The sequence below is a fragment of the Topomyia yanbarensis genome, chromosome 2, assembly GCF_030247195.1.
Source record: "Topomyia yanbarensis strain Yona2022 chromosome 2, ASM3024719v1, whole genome shotgun sequence".
In the NCBI taxonomy this organism is placed as follows: Eukaryota; Metazoa; Arthropoda; class Insecta; order Diptera; family Culicidae; genus Topomyia; species Topomyia yanbarensis.
In genome coordinates, this window is record NC_080671.1 from 345,628,220 (window position 1) to 345,652,709 (window position 24,490).

The 24,490-nt window shown below is 43.9% G+C and overlaps 1 protein-coding gene across 4 annotated transcripts in view; it reads left to right on the top strand.

The window, feature by feature from the left end:
• LOC131684154 (E3 ubiquitin-protein ligase hyd) overlaps positions 1-23,439 on the top strand; it is a 46,210-nt gene extending 22,771 nt beyond the window's left edge. For 2 of the 4 annotated variants that reach the window (XM_058966749.1, XM_058966750.1), the window contains exons 4-16: positions 62-1,103; positions 1,160-3,698; positions 4,188-4,665; positions 4,726-5,210; positions 5,277-5,469; positions 5,543-5,644; positions 17,679-18,971; positions 19,026-19,225; positions 19,464-20,845; positions 20,907-21,113; positions 21,648-21,795; positions 21,869-22,099; positions 22,162-23,439. In XM_058966749.1, coding sequence (XP_058822732.1) covers positions 62-1,103; positions 1,160-3,698; positions 4,188-4,665; positions 4,726-5,210; positions 5,277-5,469; positions 5,543-5,644; positions 17,679-18,971; positions 19,026-19,225; positions 19,464-20,845; positions 20,907-21,113; positions 21,648-21,795; positions 21,869-22,099; positions 22,162-22,374 — 8,513 coding nt within the window. In that variant the 3' untranslated portion in view covers positions 22,375-23,439. The remainder of the gene's footprint in view (positions 1-61; positions 1,104-1,159; positions 3,699-4,187; positions 4,666-4,725; positions 5,211-5,276; positions 5,470-5,542; positions 5,645-17,678; positions 18,972-19,025; positions 19,226-19,463; positions 20,846-20,906; positions 21,114-21,647; positions 21,796-21,868; positions 22,100-22,161) is intronic. The other 2 variants (XM_058966752.1, XM_058966751.1) reach the window with 2 other exon arrangements.
• Positions 23,440-24,490: the final 1,051 nt, after the last annotated feature.

The following is a 24,490-nucleotide window of genomic DNA, read 5'->3' on the forward strand; positions in this document are numbered from 1 at the left end:
TCCCCCGATACAAAATCGCTTTCGCCTATACTAAGTACTGCATTTACTATATTTCTAATAGTAAAACTTTACTATACTCTAGATCCAAAAAAGAAAGAATACTCGTCCGGTTACCCACTATGGGTTTCGGACGAGCTGGAAGCCTGGCCTGAGAAGGATCAACCTATTCGGTTTACCGAAATCGCATCTCTGTACTCGGAATTCATCGGTGTCACCAGCAAGGGGGAGCTTCACCAGTGGCGATGGGCTGATGTGGAACCATACCGGAGCAGCGAGTCTAATAATATCTTCCACTCGAAGACGGTCCCGTTGAATCTGTTGTACGAGAAGGTAACACACATTTCAGCAACTTCGATCCGCTGTTCGGTGTCTACCGAGAGCGGTCGAATAGCCACTTGGATGGATGAACTGCTAGGATATGCTGGAAATAAATTGGAGCATGTGGCAACGAGCTACCCGGAGTTTGCCCTGGACAAGATTGTTTCTCTACACACGTGTACGCTCTACACGGTTGCACGAACAGAAAGCGGTGAATTGTTTTGGTGGGGGGTTTTACCCTTCGGCCAACGCAAGCGCCTCTGGGACAAATATAAGGCGAAAGCAAAGAAACCGGTTCGCCCTAGTGTAAACGCACCGGAAGTCACGGTAGGTGCTCAAGTGAGTATGAAAAACAGTCCTATGTATCAGCATGGAGCGATCGGATTCACGATTTCGAACGGCGTCCCCAAAGTCGGTCAGCTGTTAAACGCGGCCTGGGATTTGACTAACATCTGCCGGTTCAAATTACTTTCAATGTCTACGCTTTCGCAACAGTTGGGGCTTGTATCTGGACCCATTCCAGTAAGTTCCAACACTGGAATCAGCGCTCAACCAGTGGAAGTAAAAGAAAAACCACCCAGTTCCGGGGGAAGCAGCACGAAGCAGAGTTCCGGCGGAAACAACAAAGAAACTGCCGATCGAATGGATATGCCACCGCCTCCGTCGCCGGCGTCCAGTACTTGTAGTGACACCGGCAGTGTCAGTAACTCACACAAACGACAGAAACGGATGGCACCGAAGGAGGATCCCGATCCGAAGAAGGACGAAGAGCAGTGGCTGTTGAAGTGAGTAGAATTTTATAATTACCTGACCACTAAACATTTTTCTTCTTGCATTCCAGGGATGTTATCTTTGTGGAGGATGTTCGCTCGGTCCCGATCGGTCGGGTGCTAAAAGTAGATGGAGACTATGCGGCAGTAAAATTCCCACCGCTGCTCTCGGCCGGCAGCGGTGCAGGTAGTTCATCCGGTGGTGGAGTCGCAAGCAGTGGAAGCAATAGCAAGGATAAATTTGACGATACCATTGAAGCATGGCAAGATTGCCGTTTGCTGCGAAAAGATGACTTACAGGTGATAAAATCGGCTACGACCTCTCGGGTGCCGGATTGTTTTCAGAAGATTCCCAGGAGAATTGTACTGAATCCGCATTTGCCTAGCGGTGAGTCCGGATCGCAACTGTTGACGATTGCTGTTGATTCGAAGGGGATTCATGCGATTATGAAGAGTGGAACCAAATTGCACTATTGTCTGTTTAATTTGAACACCGGACGACAAGAACAGGACAGCGTATTCCCAACTGACATTGCCTCATTTCTTGGGACATCGGTACAGAATGTGTCACTGACTTGTGCTGGGGATTGTTCGGATAGTGTTCTGTTGTTACGGGACGGGAATAATACCATCTATCCGATGGCGAAGGATTGTGTGGATGCCATTCGGGATCCAAGTTGGTTGGATCTGCCTCCGATTAAGTGCATAGCAGCTGCCTCATTGACACTCCCATCTGTGGGAGTGAACTTGAAGTCCCAAGTTGCGTTAGTTGTGCTGGCTCCCGAACAGCAACAATTAATGTCACGAATTCTGCGATGTGATATCGAGGGCGTTCGTCACGTTCTGTCACAGCTAGGCGATGAACTGAAGAATCAGTTGATGTCGGTAATTTCGGAACATACCGATAGGAACAGGAATATTATTCATGCGTGCATCAGTATGTGCTCGCCGACATCCAATAAAGACTCGGATCAAGATCTGCTTGCCCAAGGTGCTTCCAACTCTGGATCCGGCAGCAATGCTAATGGAGGTACCGGTGGTTCTGGTTCAATGTCCGCCAATTTAGAGTGTATCAATGTGATCACGAATACCATCATGGGAAATCGGCCGGTCAGCATTCGGGAAATAATGCGTCGTAGTGTTAATCGTGAGATTGACGCATCGAATTCTAACAGTGCTCCACTTCCGCCAGGAAGTGATGAAGCACCAGGTGGATCTTTGCCAGTTGTGTATTGGCCTCCGGAATACGACCCTACGAGCGGCGATGAAGATAGTATGAGTGGTTTGAATGCACCTCAATCGCAGAAAGGCCTCAACGAAACGTACATTTCTGATCCGAATGAACGTCGAGTAAATGCTCTACAGATCGTTCAGCTTCTTTGTGAAAGTCCGGTTCTTCAGCCCTATTTGAGACAACTTCTGAGCGCAAAAGACGCCCAAGGACAGACCCCATTCATGCTGGCCGTTACATGCCGAGCCTACCAAGCTGGTATTATTGTTTTCAATGCTATTTTGAAAATCGCCAACGGAGACGCTACACTACGTGATTCGATGATTTTCCCGCCGGGAAGTGCCCCCGATCAATCCCCACTGGGGACGCTCTGTTGTAACGATACGTGTTCTTTCACATGGACCGGAGCGGATCACATCAATCAGGACATATTTGAGTGCCGAACTTGTGGACTAACAGGATCACTATGTTGCTGCACTGAATGCGCGAAGGTTTGCCACAAGGGTCATGATTGTAAATTGAAAAGAACTTCTCCAACAGCATACTGTGACTGTTGGGAGAAATGTAAATGTAAAGCGCTGATTGCTGGTAATCAAACAAAACGGTACGAACTGCTGTGCAAAATGGCCAGCGATACGGATCTTGTGACGAAGTTCAATTCTCGAGGCGAATCAATTTTACTATTTTTGATTCAAACTGTTGGTCGCCAGATGGTTGAACAGCGCCAGTATCGAGCTACTTCCAGGGTGAGAAACTCTGGAAATGTCAGAAAAACTCCTTCGTTGGAGGCCGACAGTGATATGCCAGAGCATGATTTGGAACCACCTCGCTTTGCTAGGAAAGCACTCGATCGTTTGCTGAATGACTGGCCCGCGGTGCGATCAATGATCATGACGGGTGCCGAGTTGGAAAAACCCGTGGTACCGAACCCTTCTCAGCCGTTCTACGACGACGACAACCAGCAGGTTTACCTACAATCGCAAAGCGGAACCACACTGTTGGACAAATTCACTCACAGCCTGATCGTGCGATGCAGTAATGATCCCCTGGAAAAGTTGTTGGTAACCTTGGTTAACGAGCTGCAAAATGAAACCATCCCCAGCCGAATCGAAGAGGCGCAAAAGGTGGCCAGGCGCTTTGTCCGCTCGGTTGCACGGGTGTTTGTGATTTTCAGTATCGAGCGGTTCAATAATCCGGAGAAGACGCGCAACTCCACAACTCAAGCGAAACATCTGCAGGCCTACCGGCGAGTGTTTACGACACTGTTCAAGTTTGCCATCGAGGAGCTGATTGAAATCTCCGATGCGCTGATAACTCCGGTGCGGCTGGGAGTGGTCAAACCAACTGCTCCCTTCTCGCTGTCGTCCAGTAGTATTGATGTGAGTACTTTTTTCTTTAATACTTGTTTATCTATGGGTCATTTAAATGTTATTTTATTTCCGGGTTGAAATAGTCGAAAAAATTCTGCACTTTCTAGAAAGCAGAGAAAAGAGGAACTGCTTCAAAGTTTTAAAAAAAGTTCGTTCCGAATTGGAAAAATTCCTGATTAGTTGACAAACCTTCAGATAATGTTCCAAAATATGTTCAACCAGTTTTTGTTTTCGCTGTATTAGATGATTAGGCGCTATTCTTATTTATTTGCTGTGTTCGCCACAACGCTGTTTTGTAAAGTCTTGTAACTTAACTTCCTTGAGACCTTTCCGAATGTCGGTTTTTTCATAAATAAGTAATGTATTTTAAATATTCAGGAAAACATTCTGCCATTTACCTCTCCATGTCTATTGGAAAGAATCCGTTTTGTAATCAGTTTCCGTTATCCTGTATTACTACAATATTTTTTTATAATTGAACCCCTTTCCCTCTCTCAGAGCACGGACGACCTCTTTTCGGTGGAACCCCTGGCACCGCCGACAAATCGAGCCTCAAACATCGTTGATATTGCCACCGGTAGCTCGCGAGGGGAACCCGCGGAAGGGGAACGTAATTCCAATTCCGGTTTCATGTCCCGCATCAATCTGCGCCTGCGGGACATCGAGGATAACAACGATGCCGATGCAATGGTGCAGGATGATGGAGAAACGTCGGAACAGGAGGAGATGTCCGAGCGGGAGCAACCGCCTCCGAGACGAAGTTCCGGTGTTCGTACGGTCGCCAGTTCGGCCGCTATCAGTGCAACCGAGGAGGAATCGCAGGACCCACTGAGAAACGAAGATGTGGCCCAAGGAGAAAGCGATACCGAGTTTAATTTCCACGAAGCCGAAACTGAATCGGACTCGGACGATAATCAGAGCACTCAGGATGCTCAGCGAAGTGTGCAAACTGGCGCGACGGCGGGATCGGACACAGGTGACGATCTGAAGCTACTTAACAACTCTAACGGAAGTTAAATTTTGCTACAACTTTTAGGTCTGGCAATGCTGTTCGACAACGAAGATGACTCGGGTGATTCCAGCCAACCGGATGACGAAGGATCCGAAGACGGTGAAAGCGATGATCACTCGCACGAAGATTTCAGTCTAGGCGATGAGCAGCTGGAGCGTCGACAAACGACCAGTGGCAATCAGCGGACAAACTTGGCACCACAATCCATGCAATGGGCTATTCGTAGCCGGGATACAGCTGGGCCGGAACGGGTTCGCCTAACAACCGGTGGATCCAATCTAGTTTTTATCGATCCCAATGCTTTGCGGCGAACTACGACGGCGAGCGCTGCTGTGACGGCAGCTCAGCAGCAGGAAGCTCCCACGATGACCACTACAGCCAGTGCTTTGGCACGTGCTTTCGGGATCGTATTGCGACAAATTTCTGATTTGATCGGTATGTTGCCGACTAGTTTTACTGGTGCATCGTCCGCGTTGGATGTTACTCATCAAGAGGCAGTTCAGTTACAGGTGAAGAATGACCGTTGAAGGGTTATTAGGTTCCCCTCACCCTAACCAAGTTTATGATAATTACAGATGTACGTTGAAAAACGTCTGAGACCAACCTGGGAATGGATACTAACCGTTATGGAGGCAACCGAAGCGCAGCTCCGCTTCGGTGCTTCATTGACCGATTCAACAGATTCGACCCATCCGTTGCATCCGTTGAATACGCCTAGTTCTTCGAATACCGCCAACAATACTACAACGGGCGTTATGGGGATCGTTGGTGAGTGGAACATTTTCCTAGTTTTTTTTTGTATAAAAAGAGTAATCTTTTTTCCTTCCTTATTGCCCTTTAGCACGCAGTAGAAACAGAGCAGCCATCAGTACACTAGGAGCAACCACCGCACGGAGTCTTGGTTTTAGTGACAATAGTAATAACGAGCGCAGCACGCGTGAAGGTAGGTTTTTTTTCTTGGGTGAAGAATATTGAGGGTCCTCCATATTTTTAGGACCACAACAAACGTAAAATGGTAATTTGAGAAAAGTTTTTGTGGTGTGACCGTGTTTGTGTTAGAACAAATTTGCTTACTCGGCATATTTCCCACATATATTGGAAATTGGAAATTCGTGTTTTGTCTTTGTCTTGTCATTTTTATTATGGGAAAAGAGTGCACGGAAGCGGCTGTAAGCAATCCTTACCAACTTGCGTGCACTTCTGACAAAAATGTCAACAGTTGGCCGACGGGCAGGAAGCCATCAAGAACCTGTCTTGTGATGAGGTTATATTGGATTCCCTTTCAAGCAACATGGCGGAATTCATGTATGTCAAATTAGCACACGTTCGACACATGGTTTTCTCGCTATACTGATCTCGACGACATTTGCAAAAATGAGCCAACGAGGTCACGAGCGCTATACCAGCTTTATTCTACCAAACTTAATTTGTGAGTGCACCTTCGTCGAAGCTGTCGAGAAGTTGAAAGCGTTCGGAGCCGAAGTGTCCACTTTTCGCGGGCGTTACAATAACCTCCAAACAACCAAGAAGGATAATGAAGATAACCTTGCCTACTCGTGAAAGGTAAACAAATCCTGTGTTGACTTCAAACGCTCGTAGTTGCTAGAGGAGCAGTTTAAATGTCTCATCTCTGCCTACGTTCTCAAATCAAGCATGAAGGCAGATATCCTGATGGTGCTCAACAAATTCAACGAAGCAACAGAGTAAGTCGTTGAGTAGTGCAACCTTGGAAATTTAATTCAGAATACCGTGCTGGTGGAGAGCCCGTCAACAGTTAATTACGTGACACACAAGCGACCGTCCAATCAAATGCGCCAATCGAAAGGCCCTAGCGTCAATCAAACAGTGAGCAGTCACGAACTCCAAACTCCTATCGATTCCCCAACCACAAATACTGAGATTGCGGCAAACAAGGTCATCGTGAGGGCTACTGCACCTGTTTTCGTCGAAACCGTTGACCAGCACATCTGTCAAACAGGCACCGGCGAAGAAAAGGAAGCAACGTGAGTAGTCAACAAAACCAGCGACAGTACAGAAAGTCAGCTAAGGTCTGAAATTCGTTGGTGTAAAGTTGAACAACGTGTCTCTCTGACTGCAATTGGACACTGGGTCCGATATATCCATCATCTCGCATAGGCCGCATCATTCGTGTGAAACAGCGCCTAATCTATTATTGTTGAAATGGAAGCAGGCCATTGAGAATGGAAAAGTTGTCTTGGCAGTTTTTGTTGACTTACTTTGTCGCCGTAAACTGATTTGCATTTTGGAGTAATATGGTGTAAAAGGAAATGCTCTTGCGTGATTTCACGGTTACTTAGAAAGACGTACGCAAGTTACAAGGTACAACCGTGCCACATCATCGGAAGCCTAAATTACCCTTGGTGTACCACAGGCTAGTTTACTAGGACCACGTTTGTTTATCCTATACATTAACGACATGAGAAACGTTTTGGAAAAAGCCCAAATATACCTGTTTGCCGATGACACATTTTTATTTATCATCGGTAATAGTGTCGATTAGTGCATCAGGCTAATGAACATTGAGCTGACGAAGTTTAGTGATTGGTTGAAGTGCAAAAAACTCAAACTGATCATTTCCAAGACCAAATATATGATTGTAACTATGGGGCATATGAATGAAAGTACTGCAACAGTTGAAATAGATGGAGAGATAGTTGAACGAGTTCATATCTTGGGGTCACATAGGAAGACAAACTAAGTTTTAATGCGCATGTGAACTATACAATCTGGAAAGCTGCCAGAAAGTTTGGTGTTCTTTGTAGGATTAATAGACTTCTCACATTTGACTCAAAGATAACTGTTTACTTTTATATTCTTTTACCGGACAAACGGGTCACTGAACTGTTGAGGGAATTTCGGCTTTAAACAGAACGCACTGTTTGAAGGTTCAATAAACTTATGCCGCTCGAGTCCATCTGAGCGGTGTTTATTCGAGATGACCTTATTAGTATTTGTTTACATTTCATCTCTGCTGGATGCAGTATATAAGAAAACTGCCGACGGGGTTTAGCATTAGCTAAGCCCTTTCATGAACACAACAATTCTTCCTCTTTTAGATTTGAATGCATCCTTTGATGCTATGCTTTTAAGCCAACCCTATTTTTCATTAAACACTTGATTGTGTCCTTAGACACTCTAATTATTTAAATTGCCTAACTGTGCCCTTTAACGCTTCATTATTTTATTGATTTGATTGCGTCCTTAAACGCTCTAAATATATATTAGATTTCTGACTGCGTCCTTAAACGCTCGAAAGCTTTTCATTTTGTATCCATTGATACCTTAAATTAATCACTTGATTACAATTAAATTACATATATATTTTTAACTTATAATTTCATTTCAATAATAAAAATTTGTTCGCACTTCACTTTTTCAATTTCATGTTTTCGCGGCGTAACCTTATTCGTTCTGACCGCTTCAGTGCCGGCGATCCTGCCGCGTAACTCGAATTGTCATTCGCCCGTATTTTCTTCTTGTCCGACTCTACTTCAATGTTAGAGAAGCCGAAGAATTCGTCTTCTGAATGATGCCTGTTACGCTTACAGTCTCTCTTGCACGGAGCAGCCAAATTCTGACGCCTACTACTCGCCTTCGGGACCCTCAATTGCGAGCGATGCGCTCTTACGACCACGCTTCCAATACTGATCTGAAAGATTGTAGGAGAATACTGTTTTACAAACTTTCCTTGTACCCACCTAGAACAGTCTTTGATGTTATGGTTTTTGTACCAAATGGTATCTCCTACAGTCAGTTTAGTAATTGGGTCAATCGAAACTGTCGCCTTAATACTAGGAATATCACAAATTTTCAATTTACTTCCATCTATGGAATCGTCAATAATCTTTGGTTTGGTTACTTTTTTAGGGTTAATAAGATCCAATAGGATTTTTGGTGTATAGGTAAAAATCCTCTCAGATGGAAAACTTCCATCCTTAGGCAAACAGGAATTTCTATAATTTATCAGAAATAAGTTAATCTGATCCTCCGTATCCATCTGTCTAACTTCTTGGTCAAAAAGGAACTTTTTGAACACATCCTTTACAATCCTGACCGACCTTTCGGCTTGCCCATTACTAGAGGGATTGTAAGGAGGGCTTTTCATTATTATTATTCCTTGCCTTTTTAGAAATGAAATAAAAACAGACGAATTAAAGGGTGGACCACCATCCGTAACCACCACATCTGGAAGACCAAATCTGGCAAAAACAGAAACAAATTTCCTTATCACCTTGCTTGCATCCGTACCAAACCTCATCCACTCTACCTCAATCCATTTGGAAAAACTGTATTATTAATAGAAACACCTTTTGGCCAAAATAAAAGAAATCAGCGTGAATTCTACTAAATGGACGAGTCGAGGGAATCCAATGCGATCGCGAATTATCTTTAGGAACTACTGCCATTCTATTACATGATTCACATGAGTGGACAAAAGCTTCAATTGCTGCATTAATGCCGAACCAGTACACCGACCTACGAGCCATCTGCTTCATTTTTACAATACCAGAATGATTCACATGCAATAATTTCAAAATGTTTCTTTGCATGGACTTTGGAATCACAACTCTATCCTGGAAAATTAAACACCCGTCAATCACCTCTAAGTCGTATCGATTAGAGTGGACATTCACTAAATCCTTGTCAATTTTCTCAGGCCAACCATTCTGGTAATACGCTATTAACCTTTGTAAAAACGCATCTTGATTAGTTTCTCTTGCAATTTTAGAATAATCTATGGGAACTTCCTGTGTAAAATTAATACTATTTACGATCTCTTTGTCGTACTCTTCTGGAACACCCTGCTCAAGCGGAAAACGCGAGCAAAAATCTGCGTTAGCCATTTGAGCTGATGGTCTGAAACAAATGTCGAAGTCATAAATAGATAATTCTAAAATGTACCGCTGCAATCTCGTAACATAAATTGAGTTTTTGCCTGATTTGCCAAAAATACCTACAAGGGGTTTATGGTCGGTATAAGCCGTAAACCTTTGACCATATAGAAATTTATGAAATTTTTTAATAGTGCTCACTAAAGCCAATGCTTCTAAGTGCAAAATGGGATAATAACGCTGTGCCTTATTCAACGAAAACGAAGTGAAGCTAATTGGTTTTTCAACACCGTTAACAACATGTGCAATGACACCACCCAATCCATAACCTGACGCATCTGAAACAACTACAATTGGCTTTTTAGGATCATAATATTCTAAAATGCTTGCATCCAATAAAGCCTCCTTGCTATCAGCAAAAGCTTCGTCACATTTGCTGTTCCATTCAAATTTTACATCTTTCTTGAGCAGTTGATACAAACAAAACAGTTTAGAGGACAGGTGTGGAAAAAATTTACCATAATAATTAACGAGTCCTAAATATGCCTTCAATTCCGTTACACTATTAGGGGTAGATGCTTTACTTATTGTTAAAACTATTTCAGGACTTGGAAGCAACCCTTTATCAGTTATAACATGGCCTAAATAAGGTAAACTTGACACAAAAAATGAACACTTCTTCCAATTAACCTTGATGTTAGCATTGGTCAAACGTTCCAAAACCATGTCAAGTTTCCTACGACAATCTTCCATATTAACTCCTGCAATCAAAACATCGTCTAAATAAACACAAACGTTCTCTAAACCAGCCAAAACCTGCTCCATTACCTGTTGAAAAATAGCCGCACTATGGCTCTCTACTCTTCAGAGAGGATGCGATAAAATCGCGCAACACCACCTTTGCGGCCTAACGAAAGATAAAAAAAATTTGTATTCACTATTGCTCTTTTTTCCGCATCACCAAGCCTTTGCTTTTTGTGCAACTGTGGGACCTTTGTCCTCCTCACAAACGGTTAATTATGATTAGCCTTGGTGACACTACCAGCACCTTAGCGCTCTATTTTTTCACCTTTTTGTGGCTTTAGCAAAATCACTGACGACCTTTGTCGCTCTATCACTATCACCGTAACTTTTTGCACAATTTTTGTGGCTTAACCACCCGCTGTATTATAAACGATCTTTGCCGTTTCACTAAGCGTGATTTTTTTGCTGCCGTCTGCCTTTGCACCACAAAATCCAACCGGCAATCACTTCACTTATCACACGCGTACCGAAACTTTTATCCTCGTCGTCACTTTTTATATTCTTTTACCGGACAAACGGGTCACTGAACTGTTGAGGGAATTTCGGCTTTAAACAGAACGCACTGTTTGAAGGTTCAATAAACTTATGCCGCTCGAGTCCAGCTGAGCGGTATTTATTCGAGATGACCTTATTAGTATTTGTTTACATTTCATCTCTGCTGGATGCAGTATATAAGAAAACTGCCGACGCATTAGCTAAGCCCTTTCATCAACTCAACATTTACCACACCATAATAGCTCCCCATTTTGATTACTGTGCTTCTATTTTGTTCTTAGCATCCAAGAAACAGCGTAAGCGAATGCAGTTCTTACAAAACAAGGTGTGCGACTGTTACTACGATGTGACAGACTAACTCCGCGACATTTGATGCTCAATTGTTTACAAAGGATATCAGATCAGCAACGTATTGAATATAACACACTTGTTTTCATCTTCAGAGTTTTAAATGGAATTATGCCGCAGTACCTGTGTAGCACTGTTATGCACGGAGGAGATGTGTACCGGTATTTGTTTGTTTATTTGTATATGAAGCATTCATCTGACATATATTGTCTTAATGAATAAAAAACTTAAAACTTATTGTCACGAACAACATTAAAAAGGTCAACTAGTCGCTAATGAAAGGCTTTGGACGACACATTAAAATCGAATAGTTCTGCAAATTCGTTGAACCGCGTGCAAGCAAATTGAAGCGGATCATGCTGACCATATTGCGTGTTGCGTGGTTCCAAGAACAGCAGATTACGGTGACGAGGAGGTCTCAGGAGCGTACACATTCAGCTGAATCAACAAAGCAGAGCAGTCGATGTCGCCCGTGAGTAGTTTTGCGACAAATAATGCTTGTGAAGTGATCCGTCTTATGTGCAGTGGCTCGATTCTTAGCAACCGACAGCGGTCCTCGTATGGCGGTAAATTGACGGGGTCACGCCACGGCAGAAACCGCAGAGCGCACCTTATAAATTTACGTTGAACACTCTCAAACCTCGTGACCCAATTAGCGTGGTAAGGACACCATACCACAGCGTTATATTCCAGCAATGAGCGTACAAGTGAACAGTACAATGATCGTAAGCATAGAGGGTCTCGAAATTCTGCTGCAATTTTGAAGATAAACCCCAATTGTCGGTTTGCTTTTGACAGGATATCGTCGTAGAGAAGTCCAAAAGTAATTTCACGGTCCAGAGTGACGCCAAGATCTTTAATGTGCTCTACTCGTGTAAGAGGGCTTCCGCCAACTTCATAATCGTACACGATTGGCGAACTTTTCCGATGGAAAGAAATAATGCTGCATTTTGCGATACTTAAACACATAAAGTTCTTTTTGCACCATGCCTCGAACATATGCAGCATATTCTGTAGCTCCAAGTAGTCAGAAAGGCACTTGATGATTTTGAAAATTTTCGTGTCATCCGCATAAAAGAAACGACAGCCCGGTGGAAGCAGCGTGGATACGTCGTTTATAAAAAGCGAGAACAGCAACGGATCGTGGTTACTACCTTGTGGAACTCCGGATCGGTCTGAGAAAGATTCTGAGGTTGTCGATCCAATTTGAACTTGTACAGAACGGTTCGTCAAGTATGACCTGAACCAAGCCACAGCCATCACTGATATACCGAGCAGTTCCAGTTTTTTAAGGAAAATCTCATGATCCACTCGATCAAATGCCGCCTTCAGGTCCATGTACGTCGCATCGGTTTGCAATCCTGAATCCATAGTCCGTAGGCAGTTCGAGGTAAACTGCATAAGATTAGTAGATACTGAGCGTTTTGGCAAAAAGCCATGCTGTTCACTATCTATATAACTCTTACAGCGAACGAACAGAGTGTCGTTCACAATTATTTCGAACAGTTTTGAGCAGGCGCACAGAGAAGTGATTCCTCGGTAATTGGAAATATTACGCTTGTCGCCTTTTTTGAAAACTGGGAACAAGTGGGAAAACTTCCAGCGTGTAGGGAACTCATTTTGCTGAACCGAGAGATTGAACAGCCTAGCCAGTGGATTACAAAGAGCGACTGCACAGCGCTTTAGCACCGACGACGGAATACCATCAGGACCAGCAGCAAACGATAGATTCAATTTGTGCACAGCAGACGCTACCATATCTTCTGTTATATCTGGAATATTGAAATCAAATACATCACGAGGCATCCCACACGTTGCTTCTTCTATCTGGATCGAAGTGGCGGAACAATCGAGGAATACTTGCTTAAAGTGCATCGCAAACAAATTACACTTCTCGTTTTCAGTGCAGGCAGTTGAATTTTCTAAAAACATGGAGCATGGTAAACCAGTTTCGTTTATTTTTGAGTTGACAAACGACCAAAAAAGTTTTGTATTTCGACGAAGATTCTCACCGGTGCGCTTAACATGACGATTGTACAGAAAATGGTTGTAGTAACGATACCGGTTGCTTGTGATGTTCAATTGTCGTTTAAAATATGGCGACCTGGAACTGCAATACTTTCGAAGAGCAGCAGATCGCGCTCGCTTGAGAGAGCGTAATCTTGGATTCGACCACGGTGGTTTTTGCGGAGACAGTTTAGGCGGAACAACGTAGGAAACAGCATCCTGCACAGCGGCGCTGAAGTATTCCACTGCTTCATCAATAGTGGTGGCCGATTCAATAAAATCCCAATTGGTGATTAAGAGCGTATCTTTCAATGCGGCATAGTCGGCTCGACGAAAGTCCAGGGAATCCGAGATGGAAGGCTCTTCATAGAGAATTTGAGTAGGCAAATTGAATGCAACACTAAATGAAACCAGATAAGGCGGCAACCTAAGATTGTTGAGCGCTAAGAAATCTTGTACACAGAACTCCTTATTTTATAAAGGCTACAACTTATTCAACGCATTACCAGAATACGCCAAGCGGATTAACAACCTAAGAGAATTTAGACAGGCCTGTAAGATATTTGTGAAGCAGAGACCTTTGGATTTAGAAGAGAGAAGGATGGGCATACACGAATGTGAAGTAAGATTGAAGGAATCTGTCATGAGTGAAAACTGTTATCGAAAGATATTTGCTCGTAAACCTTCCACACTACAATAGATGTATATGGGTGTGACATGGGCCCATCCCAGAATTCGGATCGAATGCGCATCAGTTAAACCTGCATTTTGCCGTTCCAAAACAGCATATTGTAAGCCGTTGAAACTCGCCTCGGAGGTGCAATGCAATATTACTCTCAATAACGTCAGCAGGGAGGGCAAATTTTTTTGGTTGCCGCTCCCAATGTCAACCGTAACATTTTAGGCATTGACATGATGGACCTTGTGGAATCAGCCAATAACGTCATTCTGCAACCACATCGGTACTCCGAAGACCGTAGGCATGGCAGGTTCGGTTTCCCAATGTTTTACCCACAAAATGGAACGCGGCATGAATCCAGTGCAGGTTTAAGGGAAATCCAACACCAGTGTTTCGTCCAAAACGACCGGTTGCTTACAGTATAAAGAGCGTCGTAGAAGACGAGCTCCACCGGTTGGAATGCTTTGGAATTATAAAGAAGGACTGGGCGGTTATCGTCGTGCGGAAAGCGAATTGAACTGTCTGAATTTGTGCAGATTTTTCGACTGGTCCAAATGCGTTACTTGATCCGAACAATTATCCTCTGGCCCTGCCGTAGGACATCTTTAACAGCCAACTGTCGGATTTTCACTAACATTGACTTATCCGATGCTTACCTCCAGGTACAAGTGAACGAAGCCAGCCCACCGCTTCTCACCATGAACACACACCGAGGCTTATTTCAGTTTACCCGACTGTCACCTATGTCAAAGCAGCGCCGGGGTGGGATGCCATAGGGAAGAGGAACATCAACACAATCTGCAACTTGTTCTCGAACGCCTGCGTATTGCGGCTTCACAGTACGCATCGACAATGCGTACTGTGAAGCCGCATTCAATCCGATATGCGCCAGGTTAAGTACCTGGGTAAAATTCTCGATGCTGAGGGAATACGACTGGACCCAGAGAAAATTGTACCGATTGCCAACATACCGCCTCCGCACGACATCTGAACATTGCGTGCGTGTCTAGGTGCTGTGTACTACTACACGCCCGCAACCCATGAACCAACTTCTCAAAGTGGATAAGGGGGCCTATCCTCACAGTCACGTTACCCAGTGACTAGAACAAAATTTCCTTCTATTCACTAAGTGACGGGACTGTGAGAATAGGGCCCAAGTTCGTGTGGTCGCCAGAGTGGCTTCGATTGTTTCCGTGAACTCCAATCACCGACATTGCTGACGCACTACAATCCCGTGTTAGAAATCACTGCTTCGCAGATGCATCGAACGTCGGGTTGTTCCCGATGGATCTGTAAAAACCATTTGTCACGTGTCCCGCAGCCTGATAGCAACTGAAAGCAACTACAGTCGAATCGAGAAGGAATGATTGGCGCTGGTGTTTGCTGTGATGCGATTCTATAAGATGAACGTCTGTTCACTCTGGGGACCGATCACAAACCGCTTTTAGCAATTTTTGAATCGAAAAAGAATATTCCCATCTACACAGTTAACCGTCTACAGCGATGAATCCTAACGCTTTACGATATAACAATCTGCTACGGGCCCACGAAAGGCTTCGGCCATGCTGACGTAGTCTCGCAGTTGATGAATCGCAACGTGCGATTAGATGAGGAATTTTTATTCGTCCATTTCGAGCTAGAACAAAGTTTTCGGGTCATTATTAACGATTCACTACAGGCTTTTCCGCTTCCGTTTAAGAAGAAGGTCAATAGCAGAACGAAATTAGATAACACATTTCCGATCCTGAAGTACAGGAATTTTATCTGCGACATGATGAACTGTTCGTCGTGGCCGGATGCCTCATGTGTGGTGAGAGATTAGTAGTGTAACCCCGTTCCAGAAGATGCGTACTCCAGCGACTACATAATACGGCTCACCCAGGCGTCGAACGCATGCGGTCGATTGCACGACATTAAGTTTATTAGCCAAATATAGATGACTATGTTGCAAAACACGTCCGATCATGTAAGGAATGTGCCAGCATAGCTAAGTCCGATCGAAAGACGAATTTGGAATCCTGACCAGCTCCGAAAAGTCCATGGCTGTATCTGAACTACACAGGGCCATTTGATGGGGATCTCATTCTGGTCAATTCATACTCGAAATGACAACAGCAATGTGGCGCATTCTTTAATAAATCTTCGCCAAGAACATGTTTTTGGTAGACCAGTGCGCATGGGAGCATAAGTTCATTTGGTATAAGCTCATTTGGCATAACAGCAGCTGACGCATGATTTCGTTTGGTATTAGGTTCATTTGGCATAAGGTTCATTTGGCATAATGGTTGCTTGGCAGAATGGTCATTTGGCATAATGCTCGCTTTGCATACTTTGAAATATGTATTAAATTCTCTGCTATTAAGCGTTGACGCCTAATGTGGCTACGCCACATCGTTTTAACTTTGACTCTGTCCGACATCGCTCCGCTTCGTCGGACTTAAACTAGTTGATAGCCCCTATGTTTGAGTAATCCGGGCAAGCGAGTGAATCAGGGGTTTGCTTGCAAGGGGCCGCTGCTTCCGACGGCGGGTTGGCGGTTACCACATCCGGATGGTCTCGTTTATGCGCCAAGGCCAAGGGCTATGTTGGAAAAAAGAATCAATCCTTATGTTTAAGTAAACCGAGCAAACGAGCAGTTCAACAGTGAACATGAAGATTCAAAGAACTGGTCATGTTTGAAGGAAGGAGTCAACCCCTAAATTTTGTAAACCGGGCAAACGAGTGGATCACCTGTCTCCTTGCGAGGGCTATTTGGTATGAAAATTTAATGAACAGCTCATGACTGAAAGAAGGAACCAACCCTTATGTATCCGGCAAATACGCAAATATATTTTTCCAATACATAAGGGTTGATTCCTTCTTTCAGTCATGAGCAATCCTATGAATTTGTATACCAAATAGCCCTCGCAAGTAAATTAGTGATCCACTGGTTCACCCGGTTTACTTAAGCTTAGGGGTTGATTCCTTCTTTCAAATATGAGCAGTTCTTTGAATCTATATACTAAATAGCCCTTGGCTTTGTCGTATAACCGAGTCCGCTAACTCCATTGCACAAGATCCAGAAGAAGAAAAGAAAAGCAGTTCAACTGAAAGCACGGATTCCGACGAAATTACGAAACCGCAACTCGCAAGATCTGGTCTGAATCAAGGTTTACCGAAACAACAAGTGTAGTTAGCAATCCGGAACAGTGATCGAGCAATTAGATAGCGTATCTCTGGCTGCCGACGAAACAAGCCCTCATCAGATCACACTGCAACCAAATGAGGACTGCACGAAACTGAACATCAGTATAAAACAGTAAAAATTCCACAAGTACAACTGGCTGTCCTCTTGAACGGTTGTGATCTGAACTGAACACCATAACACCCGAGTTAGAAACCTTTCATCTTGCCGGCGAAACTTATGGAGAACCTGCAACATCTGAGTCAACGGTGACGCACACGTACACATCGTAACAACGGAATATCCTTAAGCTTCAGATCCTTATAGATAGGATCGCCTATAGAACACTGAACAGTTCACAGTATCTAGCAAACTTGCGTATTTCTACTACAACTTAGTAGTCGTCTTTCTATTGATTTAATGAATAGTTCTGTTTGACCACTCTCACTTCGCAGATGGTTAGCTTTCGAGCACCACTTGCCCCTTTAACTGTTTACATTCACATTTATTTTTCCGGTTATTAAGTCTTACCAACTGCCACCGGAATCTCTTCCTTAAAATTACGGACATCGTTGCTGGTGGAAATTCAGTTCAATAACAAGTATCTCTCTCAATCCTTTTCCCTCAGGTACATCCACTGCGGATGCCGCGTCAAGTCGTCGCGATTTCCTAACCTACTGTCTGTCACTGATGCGAGCTCACAACTCGGAACACCGGGACTTCCTGCCGGTGCTGGATGTGACCGCGCTGCGCCACGTTGCATACGTTCTCGATGCCATTTTGTTCTACATGCGGGCCACCAACGATTGCGATATCGATCGCACCACCACCGGATCGAACGTTTGGGACGATCAGGACGAGAATGAAAATGAAGACACCGAGGAAGATATTTCCACATCGATCGTGATGGACACCGATTCGGTGGATGATGATATGATGCGACCCTCACTGGGTCGTCGACATTCCTTTTTCCAACGGTCCGACTCAACGCTATGTCTGGGCTGCCCCGCCCCGGATCCCTTCAACAATGCACTGGCTGAAGCGCTACCACTTGCTGATCAGCCCCATCTGCTGCAACCGAACGCCCGCCGGGAAGAGCTATTCGGTATGCCTAAACGCCCAATTACATTGACGGCAAACTCGTCGTCACCGTCGACCGGCGATGGAAATGTCAACCTGGAAATACCACCTGTTCGGTTAAGCTTGTCATCTAATATAAGGGACGAAGGATCGGTCTCACCTGGAGATGGTTCAGCTGCAACCGGCGGAAACGTTGAAACAGTATCGATGGAAATTTATCAGGATGACTCATCGCAAGATAACAAACCCTCCTGCACAAGTGGCACAGTGGAGATTGCCATTCCAGTCAGTATCTACCAAGATGCAAAGGAGCACAAAACCACGGTCGTTGTAAATGAGAAAGGAGAAGCCGTCACTCCGGTAAAACAAATCCCGGTCAGTGCTGCGGATGCTGAACCCAAACCTGGTCCATCGGGTGAGCAATCACAATCGCCTAAACCACCACCCCCGCCACCACCGGTTGCGGTTGGATCTAGCGCATCTGGTGAAGTATATTACAAAAAAAATCGATTGTGCTACATTAAAAACAAGTATTACGAAGAATCCGACGTCGATGTTGACGAAATAAGCATCAGTTCGGATGAGCCACAGGATTTATCACAGATATCGATCAAGTTAGACGTGGATACGGATCAAGACCACGATGAACTGTCCGAGTCTGACTCGGAGGATTCGCATCAGATAATTAAACGACAGAAGTTAGATGAAGGCGTAACGAGCGACGATGGTGGGGCAGTTGTAGTTGGTTCTCAGGATGCATCCGCATCAACTATTCGACCGCCGATCATCGTTACACGCCGGAAGGTAGCCTTGGAATCATCGCAACAGTCAAGCGGAAGTGGTAGGACGAAATTGAGTTAGTTTCTGAAGTCTTTATTATACGAAATATTTTCAGGATCCGATGGATCATCAGCAGTAATTATACCTCAGGGCAGTTCGTCGTCGGGATCATCACTATCGGAACAGCAGGGCTCTATCGCTTCGTTTGTTACCTACGCGACGACACAAGTTACGGTAGCTACTGGATCCGGAACTGTCGTAGCCGCTAGTGGATCTCCCGGAAAGAGTGTAATTGTGCGGGCTGGACCATCAACGGTAAGTTCAGTGTTTATAGTTTGCACTTTTCAGGTGTGAGCACTTTGATACGGAGACTGCTTTGAGCTTGTTACTGCATTTCTCTCACCTTGTCGCTCGTAGAGTAAGCACACTTTCTGATGACCTCGGACGATGAAGAGTTTTCTTCGAGGACAGATACGAAGTGAACAAATGATTTCTTTGTTATTCAAACGAAATGTTTAAAAACTCGAATTTAATTATGTTTTCTTATTTACAGTCATTCTCGCCATCAACCAACGCCACCACAGAAGTCATCCAACACGCTGAGGCAATGGACCTGCAGGAAATTTCCGCGCATGTTACGGTAGAAACCACTCCGAACGTCCAACAGACCGTTCAACAAGAACTCCCACCGCGAGGGATTTACCTTCGCTCTGGCAATCAAATGAACTCATCTATCCTTTCCGACATTCTACTGGGCCGTTGGCGTCTGTCGTTGATTTTGTTCGGCCGAGTCTTCCTCGAGGACGTAGGCATAGAACCCGGCAGTGTTATCTACGAACTGAACGGATTCCCCGTAAAGGAGGCAAAATTCAGGCGGTACATGGAAAAATTGCGCAATGCCCAGCAGAAGGATCTCACCTTGTCAAAAATGGAACGAAATAGGGCGACTCTGCTAACGCAAACGTTCAAAGAGCTGAACACGCACTACAACAATAGAAGACTACAATCACCGTTGGCGTTTAGTCGAGTGAAAGTTACGTTCAAAGATGAACCAGGCGAGGGTTCGGGTGTAGCAAGAAGCTTCTATACTTCGATTGCGGAAGCTCTTTTGGCTAATGAAAAGTTGCCCAATCTGGACGCAGCGCAAACTGGTGCAGCAAAGTACACATCTGTTCCTTTCAATAGTATGCTACAACGACATCGTGGTACCAGCGGTACAAGCGGTGGTAGTAGTGTTCCTACAACGGCTGCCAGTGGCAACGGAGGTGCTAACAGGGATTCAAATGTTCGCCGAGGATTATCCAGTAAACAACCATTGTGGCGGCCTAATCGGGATGCGAGGAAAACGCTCAACTACGATGCAAGGCCATTCCGACCGGCTAGCGAACAAGTGCAAGGACCTAGTAGTGGCAACGCCGGTGTCGGTGGAAACAACAGTCCTCCATTTTTGCAAATCAACGATACGTTACCTGCCCATCAGCAACAGCTTGGAGAGCGTCTGTATCCAAAAGTGCAAGCATTATACCCGAACAATGCACCGAAGATAACCGGAATGTTGCTGGATCTGCCGGCAACACAAATTCTGATGCTGCTGGCGTCGGAAGAAAGTCTTCGTCAGAAAGCCAATGAAGCACTGGAAATTATCTTGAGCCGACAGAGACTAGAAATAGACAATTTGAGCGTAGCAGGGGCAGCCGGATCTTCTGCATCCTTGACGGTCACAGGAAGTTCTGCTGAACAGCAGGCTGCTGGAAACGCCGTGTACTCACCGAACCAGAACGCTGCACTATCGAAGAAGAGTGGACCTGTTTTAATTTTAGAAGACTGCCAGCTTGACGCACCGCTATTCTACTCGCCAGGAAAGCGTGGATTCTACAGTCCGCGTCAAGGTTATCCCTCTAGTGAACGACTGAATGCATTTAGGAATGTTGGAAGGTAAATTCACCAAACAACCCGATATTGTGTTTCATCTAATTTACCCATTTATTTTCCGCAGACTGATCGGATTGTGTTTACTGCAAAACGAGCTATTCCCGCTGTTCCTGCAGCGACACGTTCTGAAGTATGTCCTGGGACGACAAATCCGTTTCCACGATCTGGCGTTCTTCGATCCGGTGGTGTATGATTCGCTGCGGCAGTTGGTGAAGGATTCGCAAACCAAAAGTGGAATGACTATATTACAAAGTCTGGAGTTGAACTTTGTGTAAGTATCGTTAGTTACAACAAATGGTTTGAAAGTGTAACGGTCCTTTATGTAATTACATCTATTGTAAAAGTACTTCTCTAGAATTTCGACGATATAGGTGATAAAAATATTGAGAAAATGATTAAGGAATTGAAACGGGAAATGAAAAATGGGACATAGCCTAGCGGCAGATTATAATAACGAATTTGCATCTTGTTTGCGAAATGCGAAATAGTTTAGAAGTTGGTTTGATGTGTGGATGGCAAGATTGTTCAGTTCATCTTTATGCAGGTAAAGACAGGGTCCGGCTTGGCTGAACTTGGAGCACGTTTTCACGCGTTAGACCAACATCTTTCCTGACTAGTTTTAGGATCACGTCATGGGAAAGGTGTTTCGGGAACTGCGCGTAGTTCACGTGGAGTATGCTTTCCCGCATCGCAGAAAAACAGTAGCTTCGACTGCAAACACTATGCTTGAAAGCACCGACAAAAAAGAAAAAAATCCACTAATATTGACCATATTAATCAACGGTCGTCAAACTTTTTTTTGCAGTATCGATTTGATCCCAGAGGAAGGCTCCGGTACCGTCGAATTAGTGCCTGGAGGCCGAGACATTCAGGTGAACGAAACTAACGTGTTTGACTACGTACGCAAATATGCCGAATATCGTATGATAAAAACCCAGGAGAAAGCTTTAGATGTAAGTATTTCGTTTACCAAAAAACAAAATCAACGTTGACTGGTTCGTAACAATGGTTTTCAAATTGCTGTAGGCATTGCGTTCGGGTGTGTTCGACGTACTATCCGATACGGCGTTAGACCAACTGACGGCGGAAGATCTACGGCTACTGTTGAACGGCGTCGGTGACATTCATGTCGGAACACTAATCTCGTACACTTCGTTCAATGACGAATCAAATGAAAGCAGTGATAAGTTGCTCAAATTTAAACGATGGCTTTGGAGCGTGGTAGAAAAGATGAGCAATCTAGAACGCCAGGATTTGGTGAGTATTTTTTACTCTATCGTTTTAGTCTTCACTGACCAATTTGAATTTTTATTTCACAGGTCTATTTTTGGACCGGATCCCCTGCCTTACCGGCCTCCGAGGAAGGTTTCCAGCCGATGCCGTCGGTCACGATCCGTCCGGCGGACGATGCACATCTGCCGACGGCCAACACTTGCATATCCCGACTGTACATCCCGCTTTACTCTAGCAAAGCAGTTCTCCGACACAAGCTACTGCTGGCGATAAAAACGAAAAATTTTGGATTTGTCTAAATGAAACGAGGAAGTAGTCAGCTTTACGTTATCGAATAAATACAATTGCACCAGTGATAGAGCGATGAGGCGGCAAAATAACACACCAGAGAGCACACGATCGATTGAGTTCTGTTTAACGCATTACATTCATTCCGCTCCTTTTCTATGTAAATATTTCGTTAACCAGCGTTCTTTAGCTTGAAAATCTTGTTCGGGATTGTTCCTTGCTTAGACGCGCGATATTCGGTAGTGAGCAATCGCGGCATTCGATAGCAATGAGAGTTTAAAGCACTGTAATAACGGATCATAAAAAAACTCAACCAACTTGTGTGTATACAAAAACACAAGCATAAAAAGCAAACACGCGTTCGCTTTTTTGATTTTCTTTGTCTATAGCCGAGCAAAAGGAAAGGAAATAAAATCGTCGCGTTTCAATGTGATTGAATCATTTATATGTTTGATATAAATGCAACTATAAATAAATTTATATATACATATATTTATCATATACAAAGTTAAAAACGTAAAAATACTGTAGCATTAAGCGTAAGGCAGAGTTCTTTAGAAACAACAACACGTAGATAGATTTAGGTTGAGTTCTAAATAATGAAAGGAGAGGGTGTGTTAAACGAAACAATATATGTGTTCTTCGACAAATTAGGGTCCATCTAGTAGGGCCAAACTGGAGGCTTCGATTTGTTGACGTTCTACATGTAAAAATACGCGATCAAATAGAGTGAGGTGACACGCGATAAGAAATTTTGATTTGTTCCACTGTAGCATAAATTTTGTTATTCAAATTCTCGTTTTTATTAAGTTTCATTCAGCTTAACCATCTTAATTTTTCTGAATTTTTTTATTGCTGCTTCTATTTTTTGTTAACGACATGATTAAATATTGTTTAACACTATGGGACAAACGAATTACCGGGCAGTCTTGCATCATCCTTTTTTTCTAAAACAACTAATCAATGCAACACCACCCTCTGCTCCAATACAAGCGAGTTAGCTAAATTCAGACATCAGGACACACGGGGAAAGAGTCGGAGGTTCGGAAATAAAACGAACGCGCACTTCTGTCAAACAGTGTAATTATATTAATATCAGCTGGAACACCTAATCAACTATAATAATTATTACTGAAGTCAACTGATTATTTCGTAATTTCAAGGAAATACATTTAAAATATGGAAAAAATTATTTTTTCGATTTCATTGATGACAAGTTCTCAGGATTGTTATAAGCGTGGGGGGGGGGGGGGGGGTGGCTTGTTTCTCTAAACTTCTGGCTATCACATCTCATGATTCGGTATTCTTAGTATGTATAATATAACGATGTGCTACCAGGTGCTATAAACGCACTAAAATCGTGTCAATTCTCAAAGATATCACCAAGTGGCCGTTCATAAATGATATCGCGTATTGACAGAGAGAAGAATGTGTTGTAACATGAATTACCGGGATAAAAACTAAAAATGAATTTGAGACGTAGGGGGAAGTGGGGCCGCCATATCGTCGCTGTTGTGCTATCTTATGACAAGCACCATTTAGTATCCGGTGGTGGCTGAAATCTCTCGCAGTATTTCAGCAAAGAATTGACCCACTGGGTTTCTGTTCCTCATGTCGTAAGAGGCGACTAACAACAGTTGTGCTGTCAAATGGTGAGATAACATAGTACTTCATTAGCAGTGACTGAAAGGTGAAGTATATTTTTTTCAATATTAAGAGCCATAGTACTCAAGGGAGAGCAAGGAGGTGAAGAAAGAAAGTTTAGAATAGCGTGGAATAGGGTCATATAAGCAAACTTAGAGTTTCCCGGCGACTTAACCCTTTGTCTGCTACCGCAGACAGTTCCGACAGCATGAAGTATAAAGCTATTTTACGCTCGTCCGGACATGCCGCAGACTCAGGTGATTCGCATTTCTAATGCCAAAAGATCCTGACTCCTGCGGTAGCAGACAAAGGGATAAGTCGCCAGGAAACTAAGCTTGCTAATATGACCCTATTCCACGCTATATTCTAAACTTTCCTTCTCCACCTCCTTGCTCTCCCTTGAGTACTAAGGCTCTTAATATTGAAAAATATACTTCACCTTCCAGTCCATGCTAATTAAATGCCATTACCTATTAAGCTAAC